At 36.2% G+C, this 21,916-nt stretch overlaps 1 protein-coding gene across 4 annotated transcripts in view; it reads right to left on the bottom strand.

The window, feature by feature from the left end:
- CEP350 (centrosomal protein 350) overlaps window positions 1-21,916 on the bottom strand; it is a 116,309-nt gene that overhangs the window by 25,230 nt on the left and 69,163 nt on the right. For all 4 annotated transcript variants that reach the window (XM_037034876.1, XM_037034878.1, XM_037034877.1 and 1 more), the window contains 4 exons: window positions 15,148-15,294; window positions 13,490-13,647; window positions 5,237-5,436; window positions 97-308 (listed from right to left, as the gene is read on the bottom strand). In XM_037034876.1, coding sequence (XP_036890771.1) covers window positions 97-308; window positions 5,237-5,436; window positions 13,490-13,647; window positions 15,148-15,294 — 717 coding nt within the window. The remainder of the gene's footprint in view (window positions 1-96; window positions 309-5,236; window positions 5,437-13,489; window positions 13,648-15,147; window positions 15,295-21,916) is intronic.

The following is a 21,916-nucleotide window of genomic DNA, read 5'->3' as shown; positions in this document are numbered from 1 at the left end:
GACACTGTTATTAATAGAAGAATGGAAGTGTTACTAATATACTTTACAGACAGGCTTTTTCGGAAAGCTTTAAGATACAAACACACAAAAACTTACGTGTTTACTGGGAGAAGTAGAAGATTCCAGTTCCTGTGAGAAAACCATGTCCTCAGTCAGCAAGCTGTGGTCCGGACTGCCCGGCCGCTCCTGGGCCTCGGACTCGCGTGGTGTGTAGTCAGCAGCAGGGCTGAGCAGCTCTTCGGGGATAGAACTCTCGCTGTGCAGGCGAGAGCAGGAAGGTACTGGCGAGTCCGCCTCACTTGTCATTTCTAGGAGGAGAGGGCGAAAGCCAGAAAAAGTACACAATCTGGTAAGGGAAACGCTCCACTGTTACACTTCACGTTTGTTTTTAACATGATTTCACTAACTGCACCTAGATAGAGTTTTTTAACCCCATCACTCAATGAACCACACTTGCTGTAGTCTGTTAGTCTAATTGAGAACTTGGCTGACACAAACTGAAAGGTTATCCGTGACATATGACCAGCTGTGACAGTGACTGGCACCCCAAGTGCCAGTAAAGACACAGAGTAATTCCAGTCACATACTCCTTTAGGAGTGAACACTGGTCCCACCAACCACTTTGGAAAACAGTGTGGTAGAATTTGGAAAACATGGAAACACTCTGTGATCTAGCAACTCCACGCTTTCAAGTGTACATCCTCAAGAAACCTGGTTATGAACAGCAGGGGAAATGCCCCTGGTCATTGGTAGAATTAGTATAATGGCCAACAACTGGAAGGAACACAAATGTCTATTGACAGTAAAATGAATAAACCATGGTATATTTATATGAAATGCTACAAAGCAATAAAAATGAGTAAACTACAGCTTGGGCATCAATGGAGACACACTATGAACTTTATTTAGCACTTTCAGAATTTGTAACATTGTCTTGCCTCTGCTTACTTTAAGAAAACAAATATACTTGACACCAAACAGGAAATTCTTAAGATTATACAAGTATAATCTTACTCCTTACAAGTAAGCTTATACTCGTATAACCTTAAAAACGTACACTGCGTTCCCTCTTTGTCTCTACAGGTATAATGTCCTACAGAAATGGGGTTCCACCCACTTTGGGTCAGCTGGTATACTTAATTCTAAACCCCACTTACTATTTTGAGCCCAATGACTTGACATTTAAAAGCACTTCAGTTCAAAACTTATAAGGCATATTTTTTTAAGATTTTATTTATTTATTTTTAGAGGGGAAATGAAAGAGAGAGGGAGAGAAACATCAATGTGTGGTTGCCTCTCGTGCGTCCCCTGCTGGGAACTGGCCTGCAACCCAGGCATGTGCCCTGACTGGGAATCGAACTGCGGTTGTTTGGTCCGCAGGCCCGCACTCAACCTGCTGAGCTACACCAGCCCGGGCAAAAAACTTATAAGGCATATTTTTATACCATTTATGTGTAGCATAATCAGAATGGCTAAATGAAGGAAGAAATTCTAAAAATCCTCAAGGATATTTATCTATTCTAAGATAGACTGTGGATAAAATTTAAAATGGTTCAGAAAATGATTTAATTTTTAGGTATTAGGCAATAGAAGAATCCTCTACATTTCAGCTTTATGTCCCTCAACACACTTTATTTTTTGTACAATAATGGTAACATATATTCACTTTAAAAGTTCAAACAATATAAGGATTGTATCAAGATAAAAGTGAAAGTCACCTGTCCTGAAAGAAAACCATGGAAGCTTCTCCAATCTGGGGTCTGTGGAAGACTTGATTTTGGAAGTCTTCATTTTTTTGCCTTTCCCCTTATTTTTTAATTACAGAAGTAGTACGAGATTGCAGTACAAAAGAAACCACCTCCAAACCACGTGGAAGGATGGCGAATGATGGGTTCATACACTTGCCCCCAACACTGTCATCTGCCCACTTTCCACACCCCCAGGGCAAACCAGTGGCAGCTAGGTAGGGCTGCTGTGTTGTTGTGTGTCTTTCTAGACCTTGTACTATACAACCTGACGTGTTTAAAATTAAATTTTAAGTTGTGGTAAAATACACATAATATAAAATTTACAATACTAACCACTTTTTTCCCCAGAGTTCAGCTTTTTATTGAACATGTTACAAAAGAGGTTTAGTCAAAAAGACCAAAGCCTGGGTCATCAGCAGACTCCTCAGGATCCTTCTTCCTATGCTTCCACTTTCTTTCCCTCCACGGGGGCAGCTGCAGTGGAGGGGCAGGACCTCTGCTGGCATCGCACTGGCTGCTGGGGCAGGTCCGCCAGTCGCTACACTGCAGATGCGGCTCCCAGTTACAGTGGTAACCACTTTTAGGTGCAGAGTTCAGTGACATTAAGTACATTCCCACCGTTGTGCGACCATCACCACCAGAACTTTCTCATCTTCCCAAACTGAAGCTCTATACTCTTAAATAACTCCCAGTTCTTTCCTCACCCCTCCAAGCCCCTAGCAACAACCATTCTACTTTTTGTTTCTGTGAACTTGACTACTCAAGATACCTCATGTAAGTGGAATCATAAAATAGTTGTCCTTTTGAGGCTGAGTTATTTCATTTAGCATAATGTCTTCAAGATTCAAGATGTTATAATGTATGAGAACTTCCTTCCTTCTTAAGGCTGAATAATATTCCATTGTATGTATGTACCAAATTTTATATAAATCTATTCATCTGTTGATAGATATTTGGGTGGCTTTCATCTTTTGTCTATTGAAAATAATGCTACGAAAAACATGGGGTACAGATATCTCTTAGAAAACTTGCTTTCAGTTTTCTTCAGTATATAAACCAGAGGTAGAATAGCATTCTTTGTTCCACCTGCATACCAACAGTTTGATAAGTTACTTGTAAATGGCTTGAATGATGACCCTCCTGCCTCTGGAAAAGATAAATCCATGTCTTAACCTCCAGAACCTGTGAATGTAATCTTATTTGGAATAAAAGTCTTTGCAGATGTAATTAAGGATCTTATGATGAGGTCATCCTAAATATGTGGTGGGTAGGCCCTAAATTCAGTAATGAGTTTCTTTTTCTTCTTTTAATCCTCAACTGAGAGTATGTTTATTGAGAATATGTTATTTTAAAGGGAGGGAGGGGGAAGAGAGAGAAACATCAATCAGTTGTCTCCTGTATGTACTCCCAAAACAGGGGATCGAACCCCAACCTAGTTGTGTAGCCTGACTGGGAATCAAGCCAGCAACCTTTTGGTGTACAGGACACTAATACTCCAAACAACCAAGCCCCCCAGCCAGGGCCCATGACAAGTTTCTTTATGAGACAAAAAAGAAGACAGACACAAAGAAGGTGATTATGCAAAAGTGGAGTTACGAAGATACAAGGAAAGACAATAGTTCAGCCACCAGAAGCTAGGAGAAGAAATGAAGGAATTATCTCCTGGTACCAAGAGTCCTGCCAACACCTTGAATTTGTACTTCTGGCCTCCAGAAGTAGAAAAAAATTTTAAGCCAGCAAATTTGGGGAAATATATACAAGTATGCAATGGTATTTCTTTATGGTTTTTATGCCCTGAAACTAATGAAATCAAACATCTTTTCATGTTTATCAAGCATTTGGAATTCTTCATTTGTGAAGTGACTGATCTCTTGCCTATTTTTTTTTACATTGTCATTTTATTTTTCATTCATAGAAATTGCTCTCATACGCTTGATACTATTCCTTTGCCAGTCTGATGTGGTTGGTGCAAATCTCTTACCTAGCTTTTCCTTTATGGTGTATTAATGAACAGAAATTATTAATTTATTGAAGTCGAATTTATCAGTCTTTTACTGTATGGTGTTTGCTTTGTGTAACATGTTAAATCTTGTTCCTCCTTGGTGTCATAAAAATATTCTTTTAGAATATCTTCTAAAGTTTTATAGTTTTAATGGTCATGTTCAAGCTTTTCTCTGCCCTTTGAGATGGATCTTTTTTTATATTGTCAGGTAGGGACCCAACTACATTTTTTCCTCCTACAAAAATACACTGGACAATCCCCCCTTTCTTCACTATTCTGCAACGTCACCTGTGTCAAAAGTCAAATTTCCTTTTTTGCATGGATTTTCCTCTCGGCTGTTTCATAGTCTATTTGTCTATCTCTGTGCAAATATCATACTGTTTAAATTGCTATACTTCTAGAAGTCTTGGTATCTCATCAAATAAGTTCTTGCACTTCGTAGTTCTTTAGGAGTGAGTATGTTTTTGGTTCTTTGCTCTTTCACATACATTTAAATGAGCTTATTAAACCTTATGAAGAGATCTTGCTGGGTTTCTGATTTAAATTGTCATGAATCAATAGATAAATTCAGGGAGAATTACGACGCTGAATTTATGACGCTGAATCTATCTGTGAATATGGAACAGATTTCCATTTATTTTAGTCTTCTCTCATGTCTCAAAAATTCTTAATTTTATAAACATAAAGATATTGTATACATTTTGTTAAATTTATTAAGTATTTCATATTTTTAATTTCTATTATAAATGGTATCTCTTTTAAAAATTAGATTTTTCTAACCAATTTCTGCTAGTCTACAGACATGTAACTAAGTTTTGTTATGGATTTTATATCCAGCAACCAACTCACTTATTAATTCTGATAACTGACATGTGAATGCTAAAATTTCTATGTGCATAGTATTATACATAATAATGAAGAATTTTGCTTCTTCCTTTCACTCCTTAGGTGAAAATAAGCATCTTTGTTTTATTTCTAAATCCAAAGAAGGCCTCCTATGTTCCCTCATTAAGCATGATGTCTGTGTTAGGTTTGGCTCGTTGCTTTCGTGAACAGTATCCTGTATCAGGTAAAGGAAAGTTCCCTCCTATTGCTACTTTGACCTGAGATTTATTTTATTACAAATGCTTTTTACATTTTATTAAGTGTCTTTTCTGAATCCATTAAGAGGCCATGTATTTTTTTTCTCCTTTAATTTGTCTAAGTAATTCACCACATTATCAATTTTTTAATATATGTTAAACTCCATTTGGTCATGAAATAATAACCTCATTTCCATTTCATGGAATTTACCCATTTCTTCTAAGTTTTCAAGTATATTAGCATAAAGATATTGCCAGTATTCTCTCAACCTTCCAATTTCTGTAGCATTTGTATATTATCACCTTCACCACCCTTGATCATGAACATTTTTTAAAAATCACGAAGTAGATCTTTTGTTACATCAGGCTTTAGTTTGTAATCGAATGGAGTTGGTACACATTACCTTTCTGTTCTGCTCTCTGTTCCTCCAGTTCTTTCTTAGGAGTTTTAGGCTTTAATAATTCTGTGTCCCAGGCAGCCAGAGCCTGTTTTTCCATTTGACGAATTTCTGCTTCCTCCGCATCTAAGCGCCGCTTCCACTCCAGCAGCTCCGCTGCATGCTGTCGCCGCTGCATTAGTTTTTGCTCCCGCTTGGTCAGAAACCTGTGGCCACACCAAGAAGAACAGTGAGAGAGCAAGTCTGTCGGTAGAGACCACCCAGCGAGCGCTATCGCTCGTCACCTTACCAACGAGCTGTGTGAAAGAGAGCATTCGAACTACTCATCTGAAAAAAGTTTGAGATCACAAGATGAGTCAACTAATTCAGAAAACGAGAGAATTTATGCTTTACTTGTAATTTTAAGAGTAGCAAAGGAAAAAGAGTGGTAATTCAGGGAAAAAATCTTCACAACGTCTGCACAACCATGACTGATAATACATATTCTTTTTTCATAAGAGAAGATGTAAGGGGAATTTTTTCTGAAGGCCCAGGCTAGAAAACACACAAACTCAAAACAACAAAGACCAAACCAACAACAAAAAGCAAACCCCAAAGCCCCCAAATAAGCAAGCAAACAAAAAACATGTTCATGTCCCATTTTGGCTTTTATTTTCAAATTCAATCTGGTTTTGCTTCAGGTGTAGTGAGTTTGGTAGACATTACCTAAGAGACACAATGTCAGGTGTTAATCCCTTTTCCATGGAGAGAACTCTGAGCACCAGTCAGATGCCGTATACATAAAAACCTAACTTTATTAATTGGAGTTAAAGGATGCACCAAATGCCTCAAATTTCTCAGTTTAGTCCTATCTCTGAAATTAAATATTAAATAGCCAATATATCTTAGCTTCAAAACATTAGGAGAAATGACTGAATCAGGGAAAGTTTTTTGAGTAATTAAAAAGCCACTATTAAACTTTTCTCAAATGTAGACGTCGCAGCTTCATAAAAGGTGGACTGCTCATATGACTGGTATTAGATCTGTAGCGGTAGCTAATCAACAGAAATGCACCCAGGCATCCAACAAACATTTGATATAAAGCACAGGAACTGTCACACTCCACTTCTTAAACAGCCAGCATGTCAAATTAATGCAGAATCAAAAAGGTTTCTATGGGACATTTGACAAGAGGCCTCTAGGCTCTTGGGGTCGGGGTGGGGTGGGGGGAGGAAGAAAGAAAGAAAAAAGAAGCAAACAAAACAAACAAAAAGAACAGAGCATGCTCTATCAAAGAGTGCACTAAAAAAGGTGCAGTTACCTGACCAACTGGTTGTAGATATACAGCTGGAATTTGGGATGAAGGTTGGGAAAACAGACACTGAGAGAGGCCCAGTGATGAGACGTAAAGACAGAGAAGAAGTAGTGAACAGGAGAGCAGTGTCTACAAAATAAGGAGGAAGATTTTAAACCAAGAGATCAAGAAGCAGAAAGAAAGAGAAAGGGAAAGCGTAAGAGCTGACTGAAGAACTTTTAATGGGTTTCTTGAGGAACATTACAAGCTACTTGGTTAAAGCAAGTGTTACACTCTGTGTGACATATAAAACATGTACCTTTTATAGATCTTACCAATGATTTCTGAATAAACGTGCCCTTCTTCTTACATATTGCGTAACCATCATCTATACTTGTAGGTAAATTTACTTGTTTGTGAATAAAGTAATGAGAAGTACATTGTGGAGCTAAATATGTTCCCCCATAAGCTTTAACACAAGACTACAACAATTATGGATGTGAACCTATATATCAGCAATTCTACATATATATGTTATCTTGAGTAAATGATTTTTATATCTATACCTTGTCATATATTTTAAGTCTTGAACTTAAATTAGAAAGCACTATATTTGCCTTACTTAACCTTACCATGATGATCAACTTGAAAAATATATAATTTTAAAAATCAACTTATACTAAAAATACATTGTTCACCTCTACGACAGAAAGCTTACTGCTACTAACAGGTCCTAGCAGAGGTTATCATGCTTTTATTTAACAAGGGCATACCCGAAGAGTAATACTGATATACAATACCCATTTTGTAAATTATCAGGATAAGAATTAAGAATAAGCTAATCTAGTCCCAATAAATACTGCCATTAAAAATAATCATGCTGTGAACAGCTCAATCATAACATTAAAAGTAAGAAAATCACATATGTTAAAGTTATAAAAGCAGCAAAAACCCACCAGTTTCCCTTCATTTTAAATAGTAAATAGATTATTATGTACATGAAAAAACAAGTAAGTCTAGGCACAGTGCAGAAAGGTCACCTCTCTTTGACAGAGCATGCTCCTGTTCACATGCACACACCAATCACTTACAGCTCAAGGCAATATTCATTGCCTTGGAAGGGCAAGGAATTATATCAGTACATCACAGAAGTGAGAAAATCTAGGTATAAATCCAGCCAGTCATTTGGATTTTAAAGAGTATGTAGAATCTTGCCTACATGTAAATCTTTATAAAACAGACTATTGATGTCTGTTTCATACAACTTAATATTTTACTTAATAGTTTAACTCCCCTTCATTTTACTCATACACACACACACACACACACACACGCACACACAAACATATCTGGATTGCCTTGATTTTCGCACCAAAGTTCAAGAAAACACAATTTTGCCGAATTTCAGTAAGACACTGCAATCTTCCTTGCCATTCTTTATGAATGTGTAATAAACTTATTTTGATGCCAAGTATCAAAATATTATGCAAAAACACATGTACTTGGCAAAAGGTCCAAAAAAAAATCTATTCATAACATTCAAAATTCACCCACCCTCTTAAGTGTATAACTGCTAAATGCATGCATGACCTAGTGCAAAAAGTAGAATATTGAAACATGAAATAAACTGTAAAAAGATACAATTTAATTTTCTGTCCAGCTCAATGAAGGATAATTTTTTCTATTAAAACAAAGATTGATCTTTCTTTACATGCAAAGATTAAGCATATTCAAAAGTTCTAGGTCAGAAATAAACAACAAAAAGAAATGGCCAATAGGAAAGGAAGAGAAAATATTTTAAGAAACGGTATAAGAAAAGTTTAACTTAAAGTTAGAACTTCTTTCCAGAGCAACGTTCCTTATTTAATATGTGTATATTCTAGAAATGCAGAGTATCCTTTAAAAGCTGAATAAAATAAAGCTGAGATAAAAGAAGTACTTCACACTAGAGTTAACGCCTTCACAATGCTGCACAAGTAAGAAGTAAACAAAAGTTGTCCATTCCAGAGACATAAATGTCTACTACTAATAGAAACCGCTACTAATACACTTTATAGGTGGTGTTAAGGCATCACACCAACCACGCCTCTGATGGTAACAGAACAGTGGACTACGATTAGAGGTATAATAGATTTAATGTAATATGGAGATTATGTTCCTATAATGTTTGATCTTAGGAAATTCATGAGTGCCCTGGTTGGTGTGGCTCAGTGGACTAAGTGTCGGCCTTTGAACAGAAAGGTTGTGGGTTCAATTCCTGGCCAGGGCACATGCCTGGGTTGCAGGCCAAGCCCCCAGTCGGGAATGTGAGAGGCAACCAATCGATGTATCTCTCTAGCATTGGTGTTTCTCTCCCTCTCTTTCTCCTCCCCTTCCCTTCTCTCTAAATAAATTTTAAAATCTTTTTAAAATTATTATAAAAATTTAAAAAATAAATTCATAAGTAACTGATTTATTTTTAAAATCACGCTTTCACACTCTAAATTTGAGTTATGTATGCAGCTATTCAATTCCAGCAATCAACCAATGGGCATTCTTCCAGTTCAAGGGTCAGTTTCTATTAACTTTAAGTCATCAATGTCGTTTTTTTAAAATCCTCACGGGAGGGCTTCTATACTTTTTTACTGATTTTGGAGATGAATAGGGAGAGAGACAAACATCGATGTATGTACCCTGATCCATGATCAAACCAGCAACCTTCTGATGTTTGAGGATGACACTCCACCAACCAAGCCACCTGCCCAGGGCCAATACAGTTTTGTTTTCTTTTTTTTGCAAAACCTGATGTTGAAAGCAGATAGGCCAACTTAGCTCAACGTTAGCTTCAGTGGCTAAAGCCCAGAGAGCAGGGTTCAGCTCTATCTCTGCCGTTCTGTATGTGACCTGGGATCAGTTACTTAATCTCTGTGGGCATCACTTTCTTCCTGTAAAACTAAAAGACTACACTAGACAGCTTCCCTAAAAAGGCTTCAAGTTCCATCATTTTATAATTCTTTCTTTCTCCATTCAAGTACCTCCTCATATGTTTTAAAATACGATGACAAACTGCTAGACCACATGACATACATGAGAACCTTTTTTCCTACTGAGTTAATACAACTTTAGAATGTTTCAACAGATTATAAAACCATGCTATAGTTTCAAAGAGGAAAATAAAATAACAAACTCAAAACTATCAACAACTGAACCTATAAAGAAATAAAAATAAACAAACTAAGCAAACAACTAGAACAGGAACAGAATCACAGAAATGGAGATCACATGGAGGGGTGTCAGTGGGGAAAGGAAAGGGTAGAATGGGGGAAAAGGTACAGGGAGTAAGAAGCATAAATGGTACGTACAAAATAGACAGGGGAAGGTTAAGAATAATAGTATAGGAAAGGGAGAAGCCAAAGAACTTATCTGTATGACCCATGGATATGGACTAAGGGGTGGTGGAGAATGCTGGTAAGGGGAGGGGGTGCAGGGCAGAGGGGAATATAGGGGAGAAAAAAATGGGACAACTGTACTGTCATAATCGATAAAATGTACCTTAAAAATAAGGATCTAAATGTTAAATGATACTTCCAGTTCTAGAATTATTTGGTTCTGAAAGATATTAAACAAAACAAAACTCTAATACCCTAAATCATTTTAAAATTCCTTCTGGATCTATGATTCAATTCTATATTGTTATAAGTAAAAATAAAATGTGTCTGAATTTTTTTATCCTCATCGAGGGACATATTTTAAAAAACTGATTTTAGAGAGAAAGGAAGAGAATGAGAGAGAAAAACATCGATGTAAGAGAGGAACATTGATCAGCAGCCTCCTGTATGTACCGCCATGGGGTTTCAAATTTACAACCCAAGCATGTGCCCTGACTGGGAATTGAACTGGCAGCCTTTTTGGGTCATAGGATGGAGCTCAATCCACTGAGCCACACCAGCCAGGGCTATTTATTTAACTTTTTTAAAAAATATTTTTATGTATTTATTTTTAGACAGAGGGAGAAGGAGAGGGAGAGAAGCATCCATGTATGGTTGCCTCTCACACGCCCCCTACTGGGGACCTGGCCCACAACCCAGGCATGTGCCCTGACTGAGAATCAAACCAGTGACCCTTTGGTTCACAGGCCAGTACTCAATCCACTGAGCCACAGCAGCCAGGGCTATTTAACTTTTTGATTAAAACCAAATAAATTCATTTATTTCTAATCTGGGAATTTTTTTAAATATTCAAAATATTTAAAAGGAATATTACAGAAGTTTTGTGACCATAGGCTTCATTTTTCCATGCTGCCTTGATCCACAATGATTGAACAAAAAATGTTTGTGTTTTATTTTTTCTTTTTATTCTACAAAGTACTTTCTAATTCTACAGTATGTTTAATTCTGAACACTCATCTGTGAAAATTTCCTTGATATACTCTTTTCATTATAAATTTCTTCCCTCTATGAACTTCCTTAGCAACTGACTTATATGCACTTCTCTGAAGAAACCTGGTATTTGTTTTTTCTCCACCTAGACTATCAATTCTTTGAGACAAGATTCATGTTTGATTCTTCTTTATATCCCTCAGAACAAATAACAGTGCCCAGCAGCAAAGGCTCAAATGATTTTGTTATTATTGGGTATCTACTGTAGCAAAATTAACTCACTATTTATTGAGTTGAAGATCTAATTCTAGAGCTTTTGATGACTTGAATGGTGTTTAAAAACTAGTTTTCACACATTACTTTGTTTCAAGATCAAAGAAATATTGCATAAGTGTAATATTTTTCAATGCACTGGCAATTCTGGAAAATACTCCTGTTTATCCTCCAAGTTCAGCACCATCATCCCAACCCTAATGCTAGTTTCTTTGCTACTGCTGTCCTCACCCAGTCCCTACCCACAGACACAACTGTATCACTTCAAACAACAAATCAAGGAGCCATTTAAAAAAAAGTCATGAAGCTTCAAGGCCTATTCCCTCTTACAAACTTCTCAGAAGTTTACTGCAGGAGTTGACAAAGAAAGGGAGAACAATTCTACAAAAATTTTAGGCTTTTAATATTTTGAATTCTGAGAAAATAATGAACAGAACAAATAAATAAATTCAACTTTGAATTTGTCGAGGTTTAACCAAATCTGAAATAAGCAACTGAAACTAACCTCACAGATAAACAAGGATTAGCAGTTTCTTCTACACGTGATTCAACTTATTAGGCTATTATTCATAGAGACCAGCAATAAAGATCTCACTGACAGAGACAACAAAGGATCAGTGAAGACACTATTCCATTAGCTGTCATTCCTCCGAGATTTATCATTCAAAGGCATTTGGAGACAGACATAAAGTGTCCATCAGTTATGAAAATTTATGAGAGAGATTATTCTGAATTCAAAGATCCTTGGAGCAATACAGCATGTCAAAAAAGACTATGGGACAATTTTGGTATCAAAATTGGTATTGTGATCCCTCCTACTTTGCTCTTCTTTCTCAAAATTCAGGGTTGTTTATGGTTCTATATAAATGGGAAAACTGTATTAGGAAAGAAAGCACCTCTAGTTTAAATTTCAATAAATTCCTACTTGAAGGGGCCTTAATTAGTCTATCCCATGGAAATCATCCAAAAGGAATATTTACACATTGGTGAATATTTGGTTTCACCCCATTATATTTTTTATTTTTGAAATTTGTACTTATTTTTAAAACTTATTTTAATAATAAATTTAGGCCCTGGCTGGCGTAGCTCAGTGGATTGAGCTCAGGCCTGCGAACCACACGATCGCGGTTCAATTCCCAGTCAGGGCACATGCCTGGGTTGCAGGTCAGCCCCTGGCGGGGGACCCACGAGAGGCAACCATACACTGATGCTTCTCTCCTTCCCTTCCCCTCTAAAGATAAATAAATAAAATCTTTAAAAAAAAATAAATTTAGGTACATTTAAGTTATGAAATGCCAATAGTAAGTTACTGATTGTAAATCTCCATTAAACAATGCAGTCCTAATGTAAAATACTGCACCTATAGTAAATATTTACTAAAACATGACTAACAACTGCTTGGCTGTTGAGAAGCTAATTAAAAATCATAGATCAAGCTAATGAATATAGAACATGATTTTGAATATAGAGTGTATTTATGAATACAGAGCACTATTAAATTTGGTAATACATGGTACACATCACCAAGATATCAAGATACAATTTAAGTTCCATCTGTGGTTCAAATAGCGAACTTAAAATAAAATGGCAGTCAACAGAAATGTGTAATGGGTCTCTTCCGTATCTGAAGGTGGAGGTCACACAGTCAAAGACAGGGTCTACAAGCAGCAATCTGAAAGGATATTTAATTAAATGTACACCTAAACACGTAAACTCTCACATAAATGTCCTTTTACATGGCCAAAGCTGACATACAAGTGAGCTACATTTAAGTAGCTATAGCTTTCTTTAAAAGAACCTTTAAAAACTTATTCTTGGAAATGTTTTAAAAGAATAGTAGAGTGCCAAATCATTCAACATCCCAGAATTTCACTCTTTGCGGTCTCAGCTGAGCAATCCACACCTACTCACAAGGTTAAGGCTCATTCTTCTATCTGATAGAACAAGCCTGCCACCTGTCGGACGCCTCAGGACGAGATGGCCCCAGGATACACCATTAAGCAGTTGCTCCCCCAAGTCAGTAGACCTGTCCTCAGATTTCAGAGAAGGTACAGATTTCACACTCATCATAACTTTCAGTGAAAGAAAGAAGAAAATATTGACATGGGCATGCGTGCAAATACCACTTTGATTTTTAAAATAAGAAACCTGGCTCTATGAAAAACAAGAATATTTGTTTTATTAATCAGATCTATAGTTAACTGACTTCTAGACAGACTTACTAATTCTGTTAAAATGCTACTGAAACCAAAAAATATTATATTATATCAACCTAATCTAATGAAGTACATTAAAAATATTATTTGTTGCTACTACTTTCAATGCAAACACAAGATATTTATAAAAATGAATTACTTTTCATCCATGCGGCTTCTCATTTTCTTCAGTTTCTGCATAATGCTGCTGGTTTCACTGCTGGAGATGGAAATGGGGGAAGGGCTGCGGGTCTCCAAGTCGGTTGGACCAAGACTAATTGTCTTATTTTCCTTTGCATCATCATCACTATGAGAATCCTACAAACAAACGGTGGATAAAGTATTACAATTTTACTGGAGTTTAAGATTTAAGTGATTAAAAACACTTTCATTTCAAAATTAACTTTATCTTTAAAACAGTATTTATAAAATAGCCAAAATTTAGGTATTACTTAATGGACAAAGTTTTTATCACATATTTAAAACAGGCTAAAATAAAAATTTTATGTTATGAATATTTTATACATATTTACATATAATCAAGTGTAGTAACTTTTAAGACATTAAAAAAAAATCAAGAAAATTTCTACCACTAGTAATCTAGTATCTGAATGTCCTCTCTAATTTTCAAAAATTAAACTACTCAAAAAGTAATATCAAATTAAATACATTATAACTATATAAAACAAACATGAGTAGACACAAAGAATGGAGGGAACACATACTTATTTTAATGACACTGATGAATGGATCTTTTTTCTATAAATATTTCTTACAGAAAACAGTATTTTCACAAGTTAAAAAGTTTATAATAAAAAAACATTTAGGAGCCACTGGTTTAATCAATACATTATTTCTGATGAACATCAGTCATTTATTCTTTCAACTTTTCAGGAAGATGGGTTAGAAAAAAAATCACGATTTAAAAAAATCCTCATCTGTGGATATGTTTATTAATTTTAGATAAGGAGGAAGGGAGAAAGACAGAAAGAAACATCAATCATTTGCCTCCTATATGTGCCCTACCCAGGGAGTGAACCCACAACCTTTTTGTATATGGGATGAAACTCCAACCAACTGAGCCATCCAGCCAAGGCAAAGTTTGTTTGCTTTTTAAAATTGATTTGAGAGAGAGAGAGACAGACAGAGAGACAGACAGAGAGACAGAGAGACAGAGCCAGGAACAGACAGAAAGACATTGATCTTTTTGGTCCATTTACTTATGCATTCATTAGTTGAATCTTATATGTGCCCTGACTGGGAATCGAACTGACAACCTTGGCGTACTGGGATGACACTCCAACCACCTGAGCTACCCAGCCAGAGCATCACTTTTTTTTATTTTGTGTGAACAATATAAACAAAGTAGATCCCTGCTCCTTCCCTTTTCCCTTCCTGCCACCTCAAGGCAACATCATCACTACCGGGTTCATCAAAACCAGGCGCCACAGTACTGAGAAGAACACTTACGTGATATTCCTGCCAAAGATGCACAACCTGATTCTACTTTTGAGGAAAACTAGACAAACCCAAGTTAGACAACATTCTACAAAATAACTGGCATGTAATCTTCATAAATGGAAACCATTTTTAAGCTAATATATATGCTATATGTCCCTTTCAAAATTTGAATATTCCATGGTAAAAAAAATACTGTCACTATACATAAAGACACATACATAAAAACGTATCCTAGTTCATCAATGCATCGTAGTGCTGGAATGAACATACCCATCATGTTAGAAAATAACGCAGGGTTAGGTATCAGTAAGCAGCATGAGGCAGAAAACAAAGAAATAAGATTTTCATGTAATTTACCAATTTATTCTCCCCTGCAGATTTTAACTTCTCCTGAAGTTTTATGGTGGTCTGTCGGATCCTTTCTATCTCCTCCTGCTGTTTAAGAATCAGTTGTCTTTCCTTCCGAGCTGCCTTATTGGCTTCTTGAAGACGTTTAATTTCTGCCTAAGGGTTAAAGAGTTAGGAAAGGCACTGAGACTTTGAGGGAAAAAAGTCCAAAGTAATTATTTTAAAAAGAAAATCCAATCATCACATATAACAAAAATAAACATACATGGTATTTCAAGATAAAGGTAATAACATGGAAAATTTTGTAAGTATTAAAAAAGGAAAAACAAGTCACATCACTCTATCTATCTAAAGTAATTTAACATAATCCCTTAAATAACTGTAATTATAACAAACTAGTATTTCATATGCTCTTTGTAAACATAATATACCCTTCACATTTTTCCATAGTGCTGCCTGCTCTACACTCATTTCTTATTGCGGATCAAATAAACTCAGTAACGTAACCTTTATTCCCTTGCTAATCTCTAAAACCCCTTATAATTTTTTTACTGTCACCAACAATCTTTAATGTCTTTGTTTCATACGAAGCATTACTTCTTTAGAAGAGATTCCCCCCTCCCCCCTGCCAAAAAAAGGACAAATAAGTCACAGAGAATGAATCATTTCTATGGCCCTTAAAATAGATTTAGCCCTGGCGGTGTGGCTCAGTGGATTGAGCACCAGCCTGCTAACCAAAGGGTCACCAGTTTGATTCCCAGTCAGGGCACATGCCTAGGTTGTGGGCCAGGTCCCTAGTTAAGGGGGTTGCAAGAGGCAACCACACATCAATGTTTCTCTTCCTCTCCTTCTCCCTTCCTTCCCCTCTCTCTAAATACAAATAAATAAAATCTTTAAAAAGAGTTTTAAAAATTGCTTTCTAAACAGAATTGTCTCCCCTTAAAATGTCACCAGAAATATTTAAGACTATACTGTACCAAACTCCAAAGGATATTATTAGGTTCTCTGTTGCTAATTAAGCGGGCAAAAGATGATATACTACATTGTTAATAATTGTTAACATTTAACATTTTTTCATGAATGTTTTTTGTCAATAAAATTAAGCACAAAATGTCATTAACAATGTTACAATTTCTTGCAATAATGTTTGAGAGACTTTTTTGAAGCTAGCCGAAAAATGCAGAAGAGTTCACAATAAACATCTCATTTCCAAAATCCCAAATTAACAATTTTTAACAGCTTGTTATAGTTTCTCCTAGTGTTTACTATTAAGCATTACAGATAAAACCAGCCTGCAATCCCCTACCCCAACTCCCTGCGGTAACCGCTCTCATGGAACGTACGCTTCCAGTATGTGCTTTTTAAATTCTTCTATAAATATTTGTATTTACCTGCAAAAACATATATTGTTTGGTTTGTATGTTTTTAAATTTTATAAATAATATACATACACATTTTCAATCTGATTTATTAGACACTGCTTCTTTTCTTTTAATCCTCACCCGAGAACATTTTCCACTGCTTTTTTAAGAGAGAGGAAGGAGGGGAAGAGCGAGAGAGGGAGAGAGAGAAACATCAATCTGTTGCCTCTCCTACGCACCCCGACTGGGATCAAACCCACAATCTAGGTATGTGCTCTGCCTGGGAATTGAATCTGCAACCTTTCAGTTTACAAGATGACATTCCAACCAACTGAGTCACACCAGCCTGAGCTAGACACTGCTTCTGATATTGCTCTGTGTTGATTTATACCTATAAGCTGTATAAAGTTATGTTGGAGGTATAGATATTTCATTTATCTATTACCCTATGGGTGGATAAGGTTGCTGCCTACTATTATAAACAATGCTACAATGAACATCCTTGCACTTTCTTTGCCCCCTTGGACACACACATTAGTTTCTGTGAAGGAACAGTTCTCAAAGTATGGTCTATGGGACTCCTTGGGCGCCCTTGAGATCCTTTTAGGGTCTCTAAAGATCAAACCGCCTTCATAATACTAGGACACTATTTGCCCTTTTTCATTTTCATTCTCTCATGAATATACAATAGCATTATATGTATTTTTATGAAAATTAGTACATTTTCCAAAACAAAAAAAAATTTAGTGACAAGAATATTATGTAGAGTTTTGCAAATCTCTATTATCTGAATTGATTTTTTTAAAAATATCATACACAGTCACTTAGAAAATGATAGTTCAATGAGTTATACAGATCTTCCCCATACTGACATATTATAATAGATCAAAAATTACATTCATTAATATCACCACTGATTTCAAAAGAAAAGTTCGTTAGTATTGAATTGGGTGGTAGGCAGAAATTTTTCAAAATTCTGACTTTTGCTTGAAAGTTTGAATTTTATATCTGAATAATTCTGTCGAGTCTAATGGAATTCCATGAAAAACTATAGCTAGTTCTGCTTGCAATTCAAACAACTGTACAAATTATTCTCCTTTGGTTAATAATCACTGTCTTTGGCTTCTAGCAAAAGTGCTTAATTGTGGGCTTTCCATTTCTATCACACAGAATATGAAAAAAACACAAGTACTCAAAGATCAACATTCAATAAAATCAATAATTTTTACTTCTTAACCAGGGCATTTTTCTGTGAAAATAGCTTTTTTTTTTTAGTTCCAAGTGTGTGGCAGCAAAAAATATTGACTACTCGTACAATTTGGTCCCACTGCCCTGATTTGTGCTAAGGCACCAGGCAGTGTGAGCCACGATTGTTTCTGCACCATTTAGTGAAAAATGTCAACACACAAAAAGGGAAAAATTCACATCCCATTACCATTATAAACATGGAAGTTTTCAGAAAACTGCTACTAGCTTAGGCCTGAGTTTCTGAACCAATTAATGTATAAATTCACCCAATCTTAGCTGAGAAGAAAGAAGAGACTTTTTCAAGGGTGGAAAAATTTGCTTCTCTCTTAAAAATAAGCCATGGGATGTATAAACAAAATGTTCACTTTAAAAATAGTGAATAGTATCAGTGAATTATTCACTTTAAAATGGTTATTTCCTATTATGTGCATTTCACCAAAAAAAAAGGAATAAGACACAGAAAAACATAGTCTCTCTTTTTTTCATACACTTGTATAAAGATAATGTGACCATTTAGCCATATCACTACCAGCCAAATAATTCTTACTAACTCGGCTATAATAAATATCTTAGTGCATACATAGCCTCACACTCTGGTGCTTTCATTTCTGCAGGGTAACTTTCCAGGGGTATCCAGTTGGATAAAAGAGTAGTTTTTTCACATTTACTTTAAAAACATTCTAAGTACTACAAACATAATATGCAGAAAAACCAGTCATTCAAATTCCTACCAGTGTGATTGAACAGTGTGCTATATTTGTTTCAAATCTTTCTTTTTCAAACATAAACCATTACGTATGAAACGAAGTCCCACTCGCACCCTTCTTCCACTCACTCCCCAGAAGTGCGTGTGTATCACTCCTACGTGTGTGTGTGTGTGTGTGTGTGTGTTTCTGGTACGTGAGTGGCCCCACAGAACATGCGTTACTGATTGAGTATTTTTTTAAATTATCAAGAGTAGTATTATGTTATACATATTCTTTTGCATCTTGCTTGTCTGTAAAAACAAATACAATGCTTTTAACAGATGGAGAGCTACTGCTGCACTACTTAAAAGATTAAATGAAATTAAAATGTCAGTTTCTTAGTTGTACTCATCACATTTTTAAAAAACATTTATTTATTTTTACAGAGAGGGGAAGGGAAGGAGAAAGAGTGGGAGAGAAACATCATTGTGCGGTTGCCTCTCATGTGTCCCCTTCTGGGGACCTGGCCTGCAACCCAGGCATGCACCTCAACTGGGAACCAAACCGGTGACCCTTTCAGGGGCTCTTCACAGGCCCATGCTCAATCCACTGAGCTACACCAGCCAGGGCCTACTCATCACATTTTAAGTTAAGTACTCAAAACCACACGGGGCTAGTAGCTACTGTATTGGATAGCACAGGTAACAGAACGTCACCTTCATTTCAGAAATCTCTATTGGTCACTACTGATATCTGATGTGTTCATTTTCTGCAGCATTACACTTTCTGCCAGGAATATGCTTTCGTTTATTCTCTTAATGAAGAAATTAGGCTGTTTCCATTTTCCCCTGTACGTATGTGAAAGCTTCTTTAGACTATGTACTAAGGCAAAGAACTGCTGAGTCATGTTCTGAACTTAACTAGATATAGTCAAACTGCTCATAAAGTGGTTACATCAGTTACCACTCCCACCAACACGGAACTGAAGTGACAAAACTGGAGACTAAAGAGGCTTTAAATTCAGTCTCCCCGTCAATGTATTTGCCACTTCTGCAGCAGTAGAGACAGAAAGCTAACAAATTAAACCAGAAACTTCTCAACAGCAGAGCAGCAATCTCCACAGTCCTCTGTGCTGGTAAAAAGGTTTGCCTGGCTTTCAGCTGTAACCCCTGGCGGGACTAGGGTCAACGCAAAACCTCAGCAGACTGAGGTTTACCAATGCTGCAACCCAATGCTAACCCAGCTCATCAGCCCTTGAAAGGATTCAAGGGAACAGGTGAGCACTCGAACTGCATGGCAGAGCAAAAAACATCCTCTCTGGGGAAGGTAACATCTCCTGGAGCCTCGAGGTTACTTATACAGTGTCCAGCAGTCACAAATTACTGGGTAGGCAAAAAGGATAATATGATAAAAAATAAAAGCAAAACAATAGCAGCAGACACAGAGATATCCAAATACTAGTGTTAGCAGACAAAATAATTAAAATGATTAGGACTGTGTTCAGAAGAATATAGAAAAATAGATGAAAATGTAGAGAATTTCACCCTGGGTGGTGTGGCTCAGTGGTTGAGTGCTGAAATCACTCAACCACTGCGCTTTTATTTCTGTAGGGTAACTTTCTGCGAATCCAAAGGTCACTGGTTCAATTCCCAGTCAGGGCACATGCCTGGGTTGCAGGCCAGGTCCCCAGTAGGGGGAGTGTGAGAAGCAATCACATATTGATGTTTCCCTCCCTTTCTCCTTCCCTTCCCCTCTCTAAACAATAAATAAATAAAATCTTAAAAAAATGTTTTTAAAAAATACAGAGTATTTCAACAAAGATTTAAAATCTATAAAAAAGAACAAAATGGATATTATAGAACTGAACAAAATCAAATTAAATGGATTTAACAGTCTACATGACAGTGTATAACATTTAACTAATGAATTCAAAGACCAATTAGAAAAACTCTCCAAACTGAAGCACAAGAGTTTTTGTAAAAATTGTTTCAAAGAATAACATAAAAACAAAGCAGCATAGAAGAGGGATGTGGTAAATGGTCAAAAAGCCTAACAAATGTCTACTTTGAGCCTCTGAAGGAAGTAGAGAGAGAACAGGACAGAAGCTACTCATGAAAAGATAATTTTCAAAAACTGATGAAATAAAACAAACGACAGATTCAAGAGGCTCGGCAAACCCTGCATAATATGAATACAAAAGACACCTAGAGGCATCACAGCAAAACTACTAAAAAATCAAAGACACGTTTTAAAAAAAAATCTTAAAAGCAGCCTTTGGAAGAACAATATTAAGAAAACTGAGTTCTCCACAAAAACAATGGAAACCAGTAAACAATGGAAAATGACATCATTAAAAATGCTGAAAGAAAATAATTCTATACCCAGTAAAAACACCCTTCAAAAATTAAGCCAAAACAAGTACATTTTCAAAGTAACAAAAACTAAATGGTGTGGCTCAGTGGGTCGGGCACTGCCCACAAAGCATACAGGCGTCTGTTCAGTTCCCTGTCAGGGCAGATGCCTGGGTTGTGGGTTTGGTCCCGGTCAGGGCACCTACAGGAAGGCAACCAATCAATGTTTGGTCCCCCTGTTCCCCCCCTAAAAATGAATGAATAAGTAAATCTTTAAAACAAAATAATGATACCTAATAAAGCCTAATTTAAAAAAATATGTTATCAGCAGGCATGTGATAAAATATTAGACTCATTAAAATTAAACACTGTGCTTCAAAGCACACTACTGAAGTGAAAACACAACCTTACAGAATGAGAGAAAATATCTGTAAATCTAGTTTTTAATTCTACTTTACAAATAGAACACTACCATAACATTGTAAAAAGTTATTTAAATTTTTGAAATTATAGTTTTTATATTACTTTTAAAAGATTTTATTATTGTTTTTAGAGAGAGGGGAAAAAAGGAGACAGAGCGGGAGAGAAGCACTACCGTGTAGATACTGGTTGCTCTCACATGCCCCCAACCAGGGACCCAACCTGCACCCACACATGTGCCCTGACTGGGAACGGAAATGATGCTTAATCCACTGAGCCACATCAACCAGGGCAAAATAGCAGTTTTTTTAAACCCAATTTTTCTGGATTAAAAAGATATAACTTTTTTTTTACATAAACCAAAGTTTAGAATTCTTTCAAGTTCATATGATAAGTAATGCTTCCTACGGTAAACTTAAAAGAAAAGGCTATTTAAGTAGTAACCCAGCATATAACTCAAATGACGGCGTTTACTGGCCCTCTAACAAAGTAAGTAATTACTGGCAACGAGTCAGTAAGTGAAAAGAAAACTAGACTATGTTACCTCATTTAGTCCTCACAACCACCGTGTGAAACATATATAGTCTTGCTCATACCAATAAGGAAATTAAGTCCTAGAGTTTTACTTAAACTTGACCATGATTACACAATTGCAAGTTGACAAAGGTGGAATTCAAATAACAATAACTAACATTTATTTAGCACTTACCAC

This window comes from Sturnira hondurensis, unplaced genomic scaffold, assembly GCF_014824575.4.
Source record: "Sturnira hondurensis isolate 20B ecotype Veracruz unplaced genomic scaffold, ASM1482457v3 Scaffold0022215, whole genome shotgun sequence".
Taxonomy (NCBI): Eukaryota; Metazoa; Chordata; class Mammalia; order Chiroptera; family Phyllostomidae; genus Sturnira; species Sturnira hondurensis.
The sequence above is the reverse complement of the archived record's forward strand: the minus strand, read 5'-3'. Positions and strand labels throughout refer to the sequence as shown.